This window comes from Chiloscyllium plagiosum, unplaced genomic scaffold (genome assembly GCF_037043375.1).
Source record: "Chiloscyllium plagiosum isolate Xiang-an unplaced genomic scaffold, Cpla_swu_hap1 HiC_scaffold_19, whole genome shotgun sequence".
NCBI classification, from domain to species: Eukaryota; Metazoa; Chordata; class Chondrichthyes; order Orectolobiformes; family Hemiscylliidae; genus Chiloscyllium; species Chiloscyllium plagiosum.
The window spans coordinates 14,921,102-14,933,280 of NW_028270157.1; the positions used below are offsets into that span (position 1 = coordinate 14,921,102).

A 12,179-nucleotide genomic window follows, 5' to 3' on the forward strand; every position below is an offset into this window, starting at 1 on the left:
CCTCAAGCCTTCTCCGTTAGAATTATTGGTGTTTTAATTTTACAATGGGTTATTCTACAGTCATTCGCTGCCTTAAATGTAAGATCATTCACATCTCATGTCTCTTCCACACCCCCCACTACACTTGGTGAATTCTGAAGCCGATCTGAGCCGGGTGTTCCATCCCTAACGGTTTGTGTTGCAGGCCGTTTGGAGCCTAGGAGAGAATATGGTCAGCGAATGTGGGGGGGGGGAATGGCCCTTACTGGTAACGCATTTTATTTTGGTTGTTTTGGAAGCATGTTGTGGTTAATGAGCGGAGGAAACGGTCGCCGGACGGCGGTGTTTTGAGGGGCGGAACTAACGTCGTTGCTCCGTTGCGGCACGAGGGACGGTTGTCAGAGAAGCACCGTCTTCCATTCCCCGACAACGGGCTGGAGGTGGAAAGGTCGGGACGACTGGGAGCCGGTAAGTGCTGTGCGCCTCCACTCAAACTGTACGGGCAGAGGATTCCGTGGGAGCTATGGTCTCCTCGGTTCGACTTCTTCGGGCTGGTCGACGAGTGGTGGTTCAATAACCACAAAGCTACATAGGTAGATAGGGGAGAACCCGCGAGGGTGGTGAACATCGTTTTAAGGTAAAGAGCAAGTGGTTCTGGGGCGAGGGGGGGAGGGGTGGTAGAAAATCATCTGGAACTCACTACCTAAAACGAAGGTAGAGGTGAGAATCCGAAAGACACTTATGTATTTGAATGAGCAGTTGAAATGCAACAGCATGCAAGACAGGGGGCCAAGTGTGGGCAAAATGGGATTAGAATAGATGCTTGGTGATCATTGTGGACACAAAAGCCCACCGACTCTATGACTGTGAAAGTCTCTTCACCCAGACGGTAGTGAGGATGTAGAACTCGCTCCCACAAGGAATGGTTGAGACAGATAGTAATGATGCATTTAAGGGGACATTGACGACTGTGCGAGGCAGAAGGGAATGGAGGGTGAGGCTGATATTTAAATGATGTGACAGGATGGAATACAAATACAATAAAATATCGGCTTCTTTCTGTGCTGTGCATCTTGTGTAATTTTGTCTCCCTTTGCCCACATATCATTTAATATTTGTCGATAGCAATCTGATGTAAAATGAATTTGCGGAAGAGAGATCCAAATATTTCCAGTTTTTAACGCGTGTTTACTTGTTTCAGTCTTGAAAGGTGTTTTTGGCTATGACCATAGTCGTAAGCTCCTCAACTGGCAGAAATAGTTTCTTAACTACCCTGTCTGTTCCCTTTTAATGTTTTGTAACCTTGGTCAAGTCAGTTTTAACTCTTATAAATTATAGACACACCCTGAAGTCATAAATCATAGGATCCTTACAATGTGGATGCAGGCCATTTGGCCCATCAAGTTCACACTGATCCTCCGAAGAGCATCCACCCCATCCTTGCAACCCTGAATTTCTTATGGCTAATCCACCCAGCCTTCACATACTTGGAAAAAGTGAGGACTGCAGTTGCTGGAGATCGGAATCGAAGAGTGTGCTGCTAGAAAAGCACAGCCAGTCAGGCAGCATCCAAGGAGCAGGAGAATCAACATTTTGGGCACAAGCCCTTCATCAGGAGTGAGGCTTGTGGGTCGAGAGGGCTGAGAGATACATGGCGGGGGGGGGGGAAGGTAGGTGGCAATACGATAGGTAGATGAAATATGACGTGTGGAAGTACAGGTAAATTTCTGTCAGATGTAAAACGATCCTTTGAGGCCTTGGACAGAGGTGAAGTGGTAAGTGTGGGCACAGGTTTTGCACTTCTTGCGGTGGCAGGGGAAGGTGCTGGTTTCGTTTTGGGTTGGTGGGGGATCTGACAAGGGAGTTGTGAAGGGAATGGTCTCTCCGAAATGCAGATAGAGGTGAGAAGATGTGGGAAAAGATCTGCCAACCCATAATAGGCTAACAAAAGCAAAATTGGCTAAAATGTACCAAAACACCCAGAATGCCTCAGCAAGGGACCAAGCAAGCTGACAAGCAAAACTAGACCATACTCTCAGACAAGGGAATACACTTCAAGTCCCACTAACAATGACAGAGCACCACAGCTATCCCAAAGCCCCGAGAGCAGTTTCACAACCTAGCAGTACCAAAGCCACACAAAGAACTGGTCAGACAGAAAGGCACCAGCAAGAGCATTGCTCCCAGGACAAGACAATGGAAGCACCTCACCACTTCAGAGGAGTCATTAGCACTTACCTGTAAAGAGGAATGAAACCTCCGGAACCTTCGATACTGTCAGAATGTTGCTTTGTGCAGAGAATCGTGACATTCCTCCGATAACTATTTTCGAATTAGCATCATTATAACTAGATTACTCCATTTCCAGATGCATTGTATTTTCCCCATTTCTAATTAGCCTTATTGTACAGCATTATAATAAAATCTGGTCACATCCTCAGCTCTGGGAAGAGAAATTCTTGACTGCCTGGGCAGACTGTCTGTACTGTTTCAGCTTAGTCAGTTTCTCTTCCACGCTATCGCCTACTAATAAACTGTTTGTCGATTTCACTTCGAACTGTGCTTTGTGATCTCTAATTTATTGGGCACATTTCTCTGACAGGAGGGTAGTATATCTTGTGGTGAGGTCTACTTTTAAATGGCAGAGGATGATGTGATGTATCTGGATGTTGGTGGGGTGGAAGGTGAGGACCAGGGGAAGTTCTGTCCTTGTGATTGGAAGGTTGAGGTTCACGGGCAGAGGAGCGGGAAGAGGAGGAGATGTGCTGGAGGGTATTGTCGACCATGTGGGAGGGGAAATTGTGGTCTTTGAAGGAGGAAGCCATCTGGGATGTTCTATAGTGGAACTGGTCCTCCTGGGAGCAGATGCGGTGGAGACAGAGGAATTGGGAATAAGGGATAGCGTTTTTACAGGAGTCAGGGTGGGAGGAGGTGTAGGAGAAAGTGAGGACTGCAGATGCTGGAGATCAGAGCTGAAAATGAGTTGCTGGAAAAGCGTAGCAGGTCAGGCAGCATCCAAGGAGCAGGAGAATCGACGTTTCGGGCATGAGCCCTTCTTCAGGAATGAGGAAAGTGTGTCCAGCGAGCTAAGATAAAAGGTAGGGAGGAGGGACTTGGGGGAGGGGTGTTGGAAATGCGATAGGTAGAAGGAGGTTAAGGTGAGGGTGATAGGCCGGAGTGAGGGTGGGGGCTGAGAGGTCAGGAAGAAGATTGCAGGTTAGGAAGGCGGTGCTGAGTTCGAGGTATTTGACTGAGACAAGGTGGGGGGAGGGGAAATGAGGAAACTGGAGAAATCGGAGTTCATCCCTTGTGGTTGGAGGGTTCCTAGGCGGAAGATGAGGCCTAGGTTCTTCGTCCAACCGTCGTGTTGCTATGGTCTGGCGATGGAGGAGTCCAAGGACCTACATGTCCTTGGTGGAGTGGGAAGGGGAGTTGAAGTGTTGAGCCACGGGGTGGTTGGGTTGGTTGGTCCGGGTGTCCCAAAGGTGTTCTCTGAAACGTTCCGCAAGTAGGCGGCCTGTCTCCCCAATATAGAGGAGGCCACATCAGGTGCAGCGGATGCAATAAATGTGTGTGGAGGTGCAGGTGAATTTGTGGCGGATGTGGAAGGATCCCTTGGGGCCTTGGAGGGAAGTAAAGGGGGAGGTGTGGGCGCAAGTTTTGCATTTCTTGCGGTTGCAGGGGAAGGTGTCGGGAGTGGACGTTGGGTTGGTGAGGGTTGTGGACCTGACGAGGGAGTCACGGAGGGAGTGGTCTTTTCGGAACGCTGATAGGGGAGGGGAGGGAAATATATCCCTGGTGGTTGGGTCCGTTTGGAGGTGGTGGAAATGACGGCGGAAGATACGGTGTATATGGAGGTTGGTGGGGTGGTAGATGAGGACCAGTGGGGTTCTGTCCTGGTGGCGGTTGGAGGGGCAGGGCTCAAGGGGGTAGGAGCGGGAAGTGGAGGAGATGCGGTGGAGGTGGGAGGAGGTGTAGGCCAGGTATCTGTGGGAGTCGGTATGTTTGTAGTGGTCGCCTGTGTTGAGTTGGTTACCAGAAACCCTTGGACCACAAGCGTCATTCCTGATGAAGGGCTTATTTCCTGAAACGTTGATTCTCCTCCTCTGATGCTGCCTGACCGACTGTGCTTTTCCAGTATTGCACTTTTCGACAGCCTTCACTTACTTGGGCATTATGGGCAATTTAGCATGGCCAATCCACCTAACGTGCGGGAGTAAACCGGAGGCATGCAGCAGAAACCCACACACAGTGAGGACTGCAGATGCTGGAGATCAGGGCTGAAAAGTGTGTTGCTGGAAAAGCACAGCAGGTCAGGCAGCATCCAAGGAGCAGGAGAATTGTCGTTTTGGGCATAAGCCCTTCTTCAGATTCCTGAAGAAGGGCTTATGCCCGAAACGTCGATTCTCCTGCTCCTTGGATGCTGCCTGACTTGCTGTGCTTTTCCAGCAACACATTTTTCATCCCTGGCACTGTGAGGCAGCAGAGCTAATCGCAGTGCCACCATGCCACAGATATGTTCTCTCAGTGTAATCTAACCCTTGTAGCCCACATATCATTGTGGTAAATCTACAACACACTCTCCATGACCACTGTATGATCTGCTGCGTCAGAAACCCAGTGACCTGAGTGCCTCGGTTCATAAATGTTATAGTGCAGCACGGTGGCTCAGTGGTTAGCACCGTTGCCTCACAGCTCCAGGGTCCCAGGTTCAATTCCAGCCTCTGGCGATTGTCTGTGTGGAGTTTGCACATTCTCCCTGTGTCTGTGTGGGTTTCCTCCGGGTGCTCCGGTTTCCTCCCACAGTCCAAAGATGTGCAGGTCAGGTGAATTGGCCATGCTAAATTGCCCATAGGCTCATTAGTTAGAGGGGAATGAGTCTGGGTGGGTTACCCTTCGGAGGGTCACCCTTCGGAGGGTCGGTGTGGACTGGTTGGGCTGAAGGGTGTGTTTCCACACTGGGGAATCTAATCTAATCTAATATGAACAGACTGTTTGGCCCAACCAGTCTGTACATCTTTTTCTAAATAAAGCACAACCATTGCAGACGTTGTCAATACTCAGCAAGTCAGGAGGCTTTGTGAAAAATACAGGCTAGTTAATACAAATCTGAAAACAAATGCACAAAATATTCAGGAGCTTACAGGCAGCTGACAGCTGTGAAATATGGCCTGAATATTGGAAAAATGCTGAGCCAATCCCAGTTAATTTGTTGTTTAGACCCAAATAATAGCATCTTCTGCATTCAGAATGTTCCAACAAATACAAAACTCCCAAGTGAATTTTTAAAACAAATTTAAAAATTGAAAAATAAGTTTAGTTTCTTGTGTTCTGGACTAGGCCAGACCACTCAAAACATTCTTAAGCAGGCTGCCCAGACCATAACTTTGCAATTTGTTTCGGTAAGTGTACAGTGAAAATTACCCAGAGTAAGTTAGCTAGGTTGACTTCCATGTTTTAAAACAGAAAAAAATGTATTCACAAAATTACACAATGAAACCCAAAGAACAGAATAAAGAACCCCTACAGAACTCAGTCTCTCTAAACTGGACTTAATTATGCTGTTCTGAATATACATAAAAATCCCAATTAGCAAACCCCCTTAAAAAGCAGTAAAAGTGGAAAAAATGCTCACAAGTTGAAGTTAGAAGGGCAGAAGGGGAGAGACAGAGATTCGTAACCTGTTTCCACGCAGCTCACTGTTGAACTCCTAACTCGTTCTGGACTGAACTGCTCAGCTGGAGAGCTGACCACTCCCCTTTCATTATACAGGTTACTACTAAAACATGACCACTTTGGCTTGAAGTCTCATCTGTTTACATATAAACAAAAGGCATTTTAACATCCTTTTTCATCTCTGTATCAAAGTAGCTGGGAGCTGTTTATGACCCCTCTGTCTCAAGGACAGTATCCTTGAGAAAAGGAACAGTTTTTAGAAAAATAGAGACCAGCTTTGTGATATTTGTTTTTCTTACTCTTAAGTTAACATCTCGCTTAAGAAGTTGTGCAGTTGCCCATACAGAAAAACTACTTGCTATAATCACAGCTACATTGCTGATGTATCAGTTCCCATAGGACATATATAACCAAGTATTTGTAAAAAAAAAAATTAGAAAGCAGCCAACTGTAATCTGATTTCAGATTGCAAACGTGTTATATCCCTGAAGATCATAAGCAGGAGCTCCTGACTACACTGGCATTCAGGAGTTTAATTCATGATTGAGCACTGACATCCACTCTGCCTTTCTGCCAAATCTTTCATTCTGATAGAAATCCATAATCTATCCATTTCAGCCTTAGAAATACTCAACAACTGAGCATCTATAGCCATTTTAGATAGTGAATTCCAATGGTTTACAGCATTGAGTGAAAAGTAAGAAGAAAATAAAATGCTTTTGTTTAGCACCCAATCTGAAGATTCTGAAATCTGTTCCAGTATACACATTGGGGCTCAGTATAATAGTTGCAAGTTTTACTGGAAGCTAGAATTACAATTAAAACTCTTGACATTTATGTTATTTTTATATCATGAAGTATGAGCAACACTGGCAAAGCCCTAGATTTGCTGTCCATTCCTAATTGTTGTTGAGAAAGTGCTGATCAGCTGCTGCCTTCAACTGCTGCAGTCCATATGAAGTAGTTCAATACTGTTCAGAAAGGTATACAAATTTGTGGTTTAAAATGTATAATACATCAAAACATGTTGAATTAACTTCAAGAAACTGGTGGATTATCTACTACAGGTTTACAGTTGCCTTTTACTGTATGCTGTGTTTTTAAATGCCTCAGCAATCAAAAATGCACACTAAATGATGATTCTTGTGTAGCAACCATACATAATTTTTTTTGAGAACTGTTGACATTTACAAAGAATAGCACAGGAACAGGCCCTACAGCCCACCAAGCCTGCACCAACACACAATGCCTTTCAAAATGAAAAACAAGATCTGGACAGCAAAACTAAAGAGCTGATCATCGACTTCAGGAAGCAAGGTAGAAGGCACATGCCTATCTACATCAACAGAGATGAGGTGGAGATGGTTGGTAGCATCAAGTTCCTAGCTGTGACAATCACCAACAATCTCTCCTGCACCACCCACGTTGATGAGACAGTCAAGAAGATACAACAATGCCTCCTTTTCCTTAGGAGGCTAAGGAAATTTGGCATGTCCATACGGACTCTCACCAACTTTTACAGATGCACATAAGAAGCATTCTATCTGGATTCATTACAGCCTGGTATGGCAACTGCTCAATCATAAGAAACTACAGAGTTGTGAACACAGCCCAGTCCATCATGCAAGCCAACCTTCCATCCATGGTCTGCATTTACACTTCTCATTGGTGTGGAAAGGCAGCCAACATCATCAAAGATCCACCCCGGTTATAATCTCTTCTGACTTATTCCATCAGGCAGAAGGTAGAAAAGCTTGAACATAGATTGGGTTAGGATAGCTGGTCAGCATGGATGGGTTGGACTGAAGGGTCTGTTTCCATGCTGTACATCTCTATGACTCTATACATAGCAACAAGTTCAAAAACAGCTTTATGCCCGATGTCATTAAACTCAAATTTCAACTCTAATGTTGATTGTCCTTTTTGTACAGCTTTGCAGCCATAACTGCATATTCCTCACTCTATTCAATCACACTATGATCTTTGTATGGTATGAGCTGCCTGTATTACACGGAAAACAAAACATTTCACTATGCCTAGGTACATGTGATCAAAATAAATCAAGTCTGTCTTGGGCTGACAAGTGGTGAGTAACATTCATGACACACAAATGTCAGGCTATGACGATCACCAATAAGAGACGATCTAACCACTGCCCCATGATATTTAATTGTGTCACCATTATTGAATCACCCACTACCAAAATTCTGGGGATGACCAGAAACTTAACTAGACTCACCATATCAACATATTAACTTCCATATCCGCCACAGATTCACCTGCACCTCCACACATATCATCTATTGCATCCTCTGCACCCGATGTGGCCTCCTCTATATTGGGAAGACAGGCCGCCTACTTGCGGAACGTTTCAGAGAACACCTCTGGGACACCCGGACCAACCAACCCAACCATCCTGTAGCTCAACATTTCAATTCCCCCTCCCACTCCACCAAGGATATGCAGGTCTTTGGACTCCTCCATCGTCAGACCACAACAAAACGACGGAGGAAGAACGCCTCATCTTCCGGCTAGGAACCCTCCAACCACAAGGGATGAACTCGGATTTCACCAGTTTCCTCAATTCCCCTCCCCCCACCCTGTCTTAGTCAAATCCATCAAATTCAGCACCGCCTTCCTAACCTGAGATCTTCTTCCCGACCTCTCCGCCCCCACCCCAGTCTGACCTATCACCCTCACCTTGACCTCTTTCCACCTATCACATTTCCGACACCCCTCCCCCAAGTCCCTCCTCCCTACCTTTTATCTTGGCCTGCTGGACAAACTTTCCTCATTCCTGAAGAAGGGCTTATGCCCGAAACGTCGATTCTCTTGTTCCCTGGATGCTGCCTGACCTGCTGCGCTTTTCCAGCAACACATTTCCAGCTCACCATATAAACACAGTGGCTACAAGAGTAGGCCAGAGGCTAGGAAAACATTGGCGATAACACACCTCCTGACTCAACAAAGCCTGTTTTTCATCTATGAAACACAAGTCAGGATTGTGATGGAATACTCCCTATGTGCCTGGATGGGTGCACCTCCAACAACACAAGCTTCACACCACATATGACAAACCAGCCTGCTTGATTGAAACCCCATCCATAAGCATCCATTTCCTTCTCCATTGATGCTTAGAAGCAGTGAGTGATATCTATAAGATGTGCCACAGAAATTGACCAAGATCCTCTGACAGTGCCTGCCAAACCCACGACCACTTCCATTCTACGACAAGGGCAGCAGATTTACAGGGGAAAACAGCCATCTGCAAGAAATTGCTGTTCCATCATTGTTACTGAAACAAAATCCTAGAATTCCTTCCCTAAGGGCATTGTGAGTCAAACCACAGCAGGTGGACTGCAACAGTTCAAGAACGCAGCTCACCACCACTTTCTCAATGGTAACTAGGGACAGGCGATAAATGCTGGCGAGCCAGCAATGGCCATATGCCACAAATGAATAAAAATAATTTTTAAAAACCTCAAAAATACTAATCAGATCTCCAGATCACTAAATATTCATTACAAGCAACAGGGATCCTTGCTGTTATTCTGTAGAACATTGCTGGTTAGATACCTAGTCAGAAAAATATCCTTTCACTGCTACTCTGTCATCTATGACCAAGCCAGTTCTGTATCCAATTTTCTCTGGTAGTGTTGTAGTGATTCATCATTGGATGTTTGAATGTTTTATTAACAGTGCTGTGAAGCAGCGGATTGTTTTAGCAAATAAAAATGCCAGCAGGGGTATCGTGGTCTCATTATCTGAAGATGTTGGGGTCAAGCCTTCTAGCGATGTTTGCAGGAGCAGAGGTCGTACACAGGTACTACAGGCCAGATCTGGTGAGTGAGAAATTATTAATTTTGTTTTCTGATAAATAGTCCGCTAACCTACCATTTATTGTCCATTATAGCCCTAATCACATTTGAAAGGTGATGAACTGCCTTCTTGAGTTGATGCAATTCATATGGTATAGATTCTGTCTTATATGAGATGGTCATTGCCTGACATATATGTGGCGTGAATTCTGTCACAGACCAGACTGAATCTTGCCCAGGTCTTTCTGCATATGGACAGACTGCTTAGGTATCTGCTGAGCTACAAGTGGTCCAGCCATCAGTGAATATTCCCACTTCTGACACTGTCATGCAAGGATGTCCAATCCAAGCCCCACCTGCATCATAATCAGCAGTTCTCCAAATGGCTGCCTGTTGGGCTCCTGAGGCTTGTACATGTCAGTAATGTTTGGATTCAGAAATCCAAACATTGTTTTATGCTGATCACTAAATGCAGAGGATTAGAACAACTGTGTGAAAATGCAAGTTAGAAGGAACATTGGTGATTGAAATAACCATCGTGAGGAACTTGAGGGCTCATGTGGTGCAGTGGTAGTGTCCCCACCTCTGGGCTACAATTCAATTCCCAGGTTGATTATTGCAGGAATTCCTTGGGATGGGTATCTTATGTCTCTGGATATTGTCTCACTCAAAAGGGGTTGGTCATCAATTTGACTTTGTTTACAACAGAAATCATTCTTTGCTTTCCACTAACATGCCTGGAAATATTTTTGGCAGTGCATAAGTGATTTAAGTTCATGACGATGCAAACTAATTTAAAAAGGCTGACATGTGATTTGCATGAAACTTGGCAGCTTTGAGGGACTATTGCTTATTAGTACTATGTTGAGGAATAAGTTTTATATAAACTTATTTCAGTCACTGCAGAGAAATGGTGTAGTAAAACCCAACCAATTTAGGAAGTGCACTTATTGAAGGCAAGTTGAATGAAGAGTTCCTTCCCTGACATGCAAGAGTCATCTGTGCATTACACCTGTTGGTTAAGTGTAGTGATAATTGAAAATGGCAGCATATGCTGATGAAATTTTCTTCTTCTGGTCTTGTTCCTTCCCCCTGTTAAGTTAAATTCCATTTATACCACACATTCTACTATGTATGCACTTCATTTCTTATACTCTTGATGTAAGTACTAATATATATTTGATCATGCTTATGGTTAAGAAAATGAGTCAACCTGACATCTTCAGTTGCAGCTGGTTGGTTCAGATTCTGTAGTAATTTTAAAAATGCTAAATTCTGGGAGAGAAATAAATACACCAAATAATTAAAATGATTGTAGTTCTAGTTTAAGACAATTACTGAACTTGTCCAAACAATATTAAACAAATTGTTGGAAAAGCTCATTTGTATTTGACTGAATGCAGTGATGAATTAAGTTGCAAATTAACTTTGCTAATGTAATCTACAGTTCCCTGGATGGTTCAACATTGCAGGGGAGTTGAAGCAGTGATTAGTAAATGACTTTCTGGTGCATTTTACAGGGGCTCCAAGAGTTACGTGCAAATAAACTAGGATATTGAATTCAAAATTCTGCAGCAATATGTTATGTACTAGGAAATGTACATGTAAAAAGTTTGATTTCCAGAAACTAACGCTCTGGTGGGTAATCAGAGGCTTGCAAAATTCTTGTGAAAATGTGCTCCATCTCCAAGCAATAGAATAATTACATAAGAAACATTTAAGATATAAAATGTAGTTTAAAATTACTATTCTCAGTACATCTGCTATAGGGAATGTTATTAATAATGACTAGGCACAGTGCTATTATCAACATCCTGTTATACAGCAGATCAGTAGTCTTGGCATTGGTGCATGGATTTATAGGTTGATGATGTATTAGCACTTCTGCCAGCATTATATAGTATTGTCACTACTATTACAACTAACTTTGTTTAACTTTTTCTTCTTTAGAGTATACCAGACATTCCACCTAAACCAGGTGAGCTTAAAACAGAACTGCTGGGTCTGAAAAACCAAGTGCAAACTCACGATTCTGAACAACAGTGAAGTGAAAAAAAAATTCAAATTGTTAATTGTGGAACTTAAATGATACAAGACATTTTTAAGTTTTGTCTACTTTGTGCTATGAGCTGTTCTGTAGGGATGGTTCAGGTCTCAAGGGAAAGAGGGCATGTAAAGTTGAACAGTTCCTTTCACCAAGGTGTGACCAGCATGTGCAAGGTCAGCTTTTGGTCTAACTGCAAAAAAAATTAGATTTGTAACCAGCTGTACCATTGGCCTAATGAGTTAGTCAAGGCTACAGCGTTTACTTGGATTGAGACAGTACAGCATTGTCTTTTCTTGCAATGCAATTATTCTGAAGGAAATTGTTAAATACCAGATGAACATAAATTTTCAATTAACAAATTACTCAATTTCATTGTTAAATCAGCATGGCAGTTCAACATTTGTTGAATCCACATTTAAAGGTTTGTAAGTTACAAATAAAAATGTTCATTTCATATTCAATTACTAGCTCCTATATATGTAGTCATATACTGGATTATTAGCACCTGGTAGAGATCATTTTTCATGGGTTCCTTAACACTTAATGTCAATAGCTGGTTGAGATTTAAGTCTGCTGTCAGGTTCAGGGCTGAACATGTTTGGATTAACAAGTCACATTAACAATTTAGCTATAAAATATCTGGGGATTTTCAAATTTTA

General features: G+C 43.6%; 1 protein-coding gene across 1 annotated transcript; it reads left to right on the plus strand.

Moving 5' to 3' along the window:
- The first annotated feature begins 31 nt into the window (after nt 1–31).
- Nucleotides 32–11,981, plus strand: uqcc6 (ubiquinol-cytochrome c reductase complex assembly factor 6). Its single transcript, XM_043709940.2, has 3 exons — nt 32–447; nt 9,355–9,497; nt 11,424–11,981. The coding sequence occupies exons 2-3, from the start codon at nt 9,390–9,392 to the stop codon at nt 11,517–11,519; spliced, it is 204 nt and encodes a 67-aa protein (XP_043565875.1). The 5' UTR covers nt 32–447; nt 9,355–9,389; the 3' UTR covers nt 11,520–11,981.
- Nucleotides 11,982–12,179: the final 198 nt, after the last annotated feature.

Coding starts and splice junctions, on each gene's coding strand:
- uqcc6 (XM_043709940.2), top strand. CDS start 9,390: ATGCCAGCAGGGGTATCGTGGTCTCATTATCTGAAGATGTTGGGGTCA. Junction 9,498..11,423: donor GGTACTACAGGCCAGATCTG/GTGAGTGAGAAA, acceptor TTTCTTCTTTAG/AGTATACCAGACATTCCACC.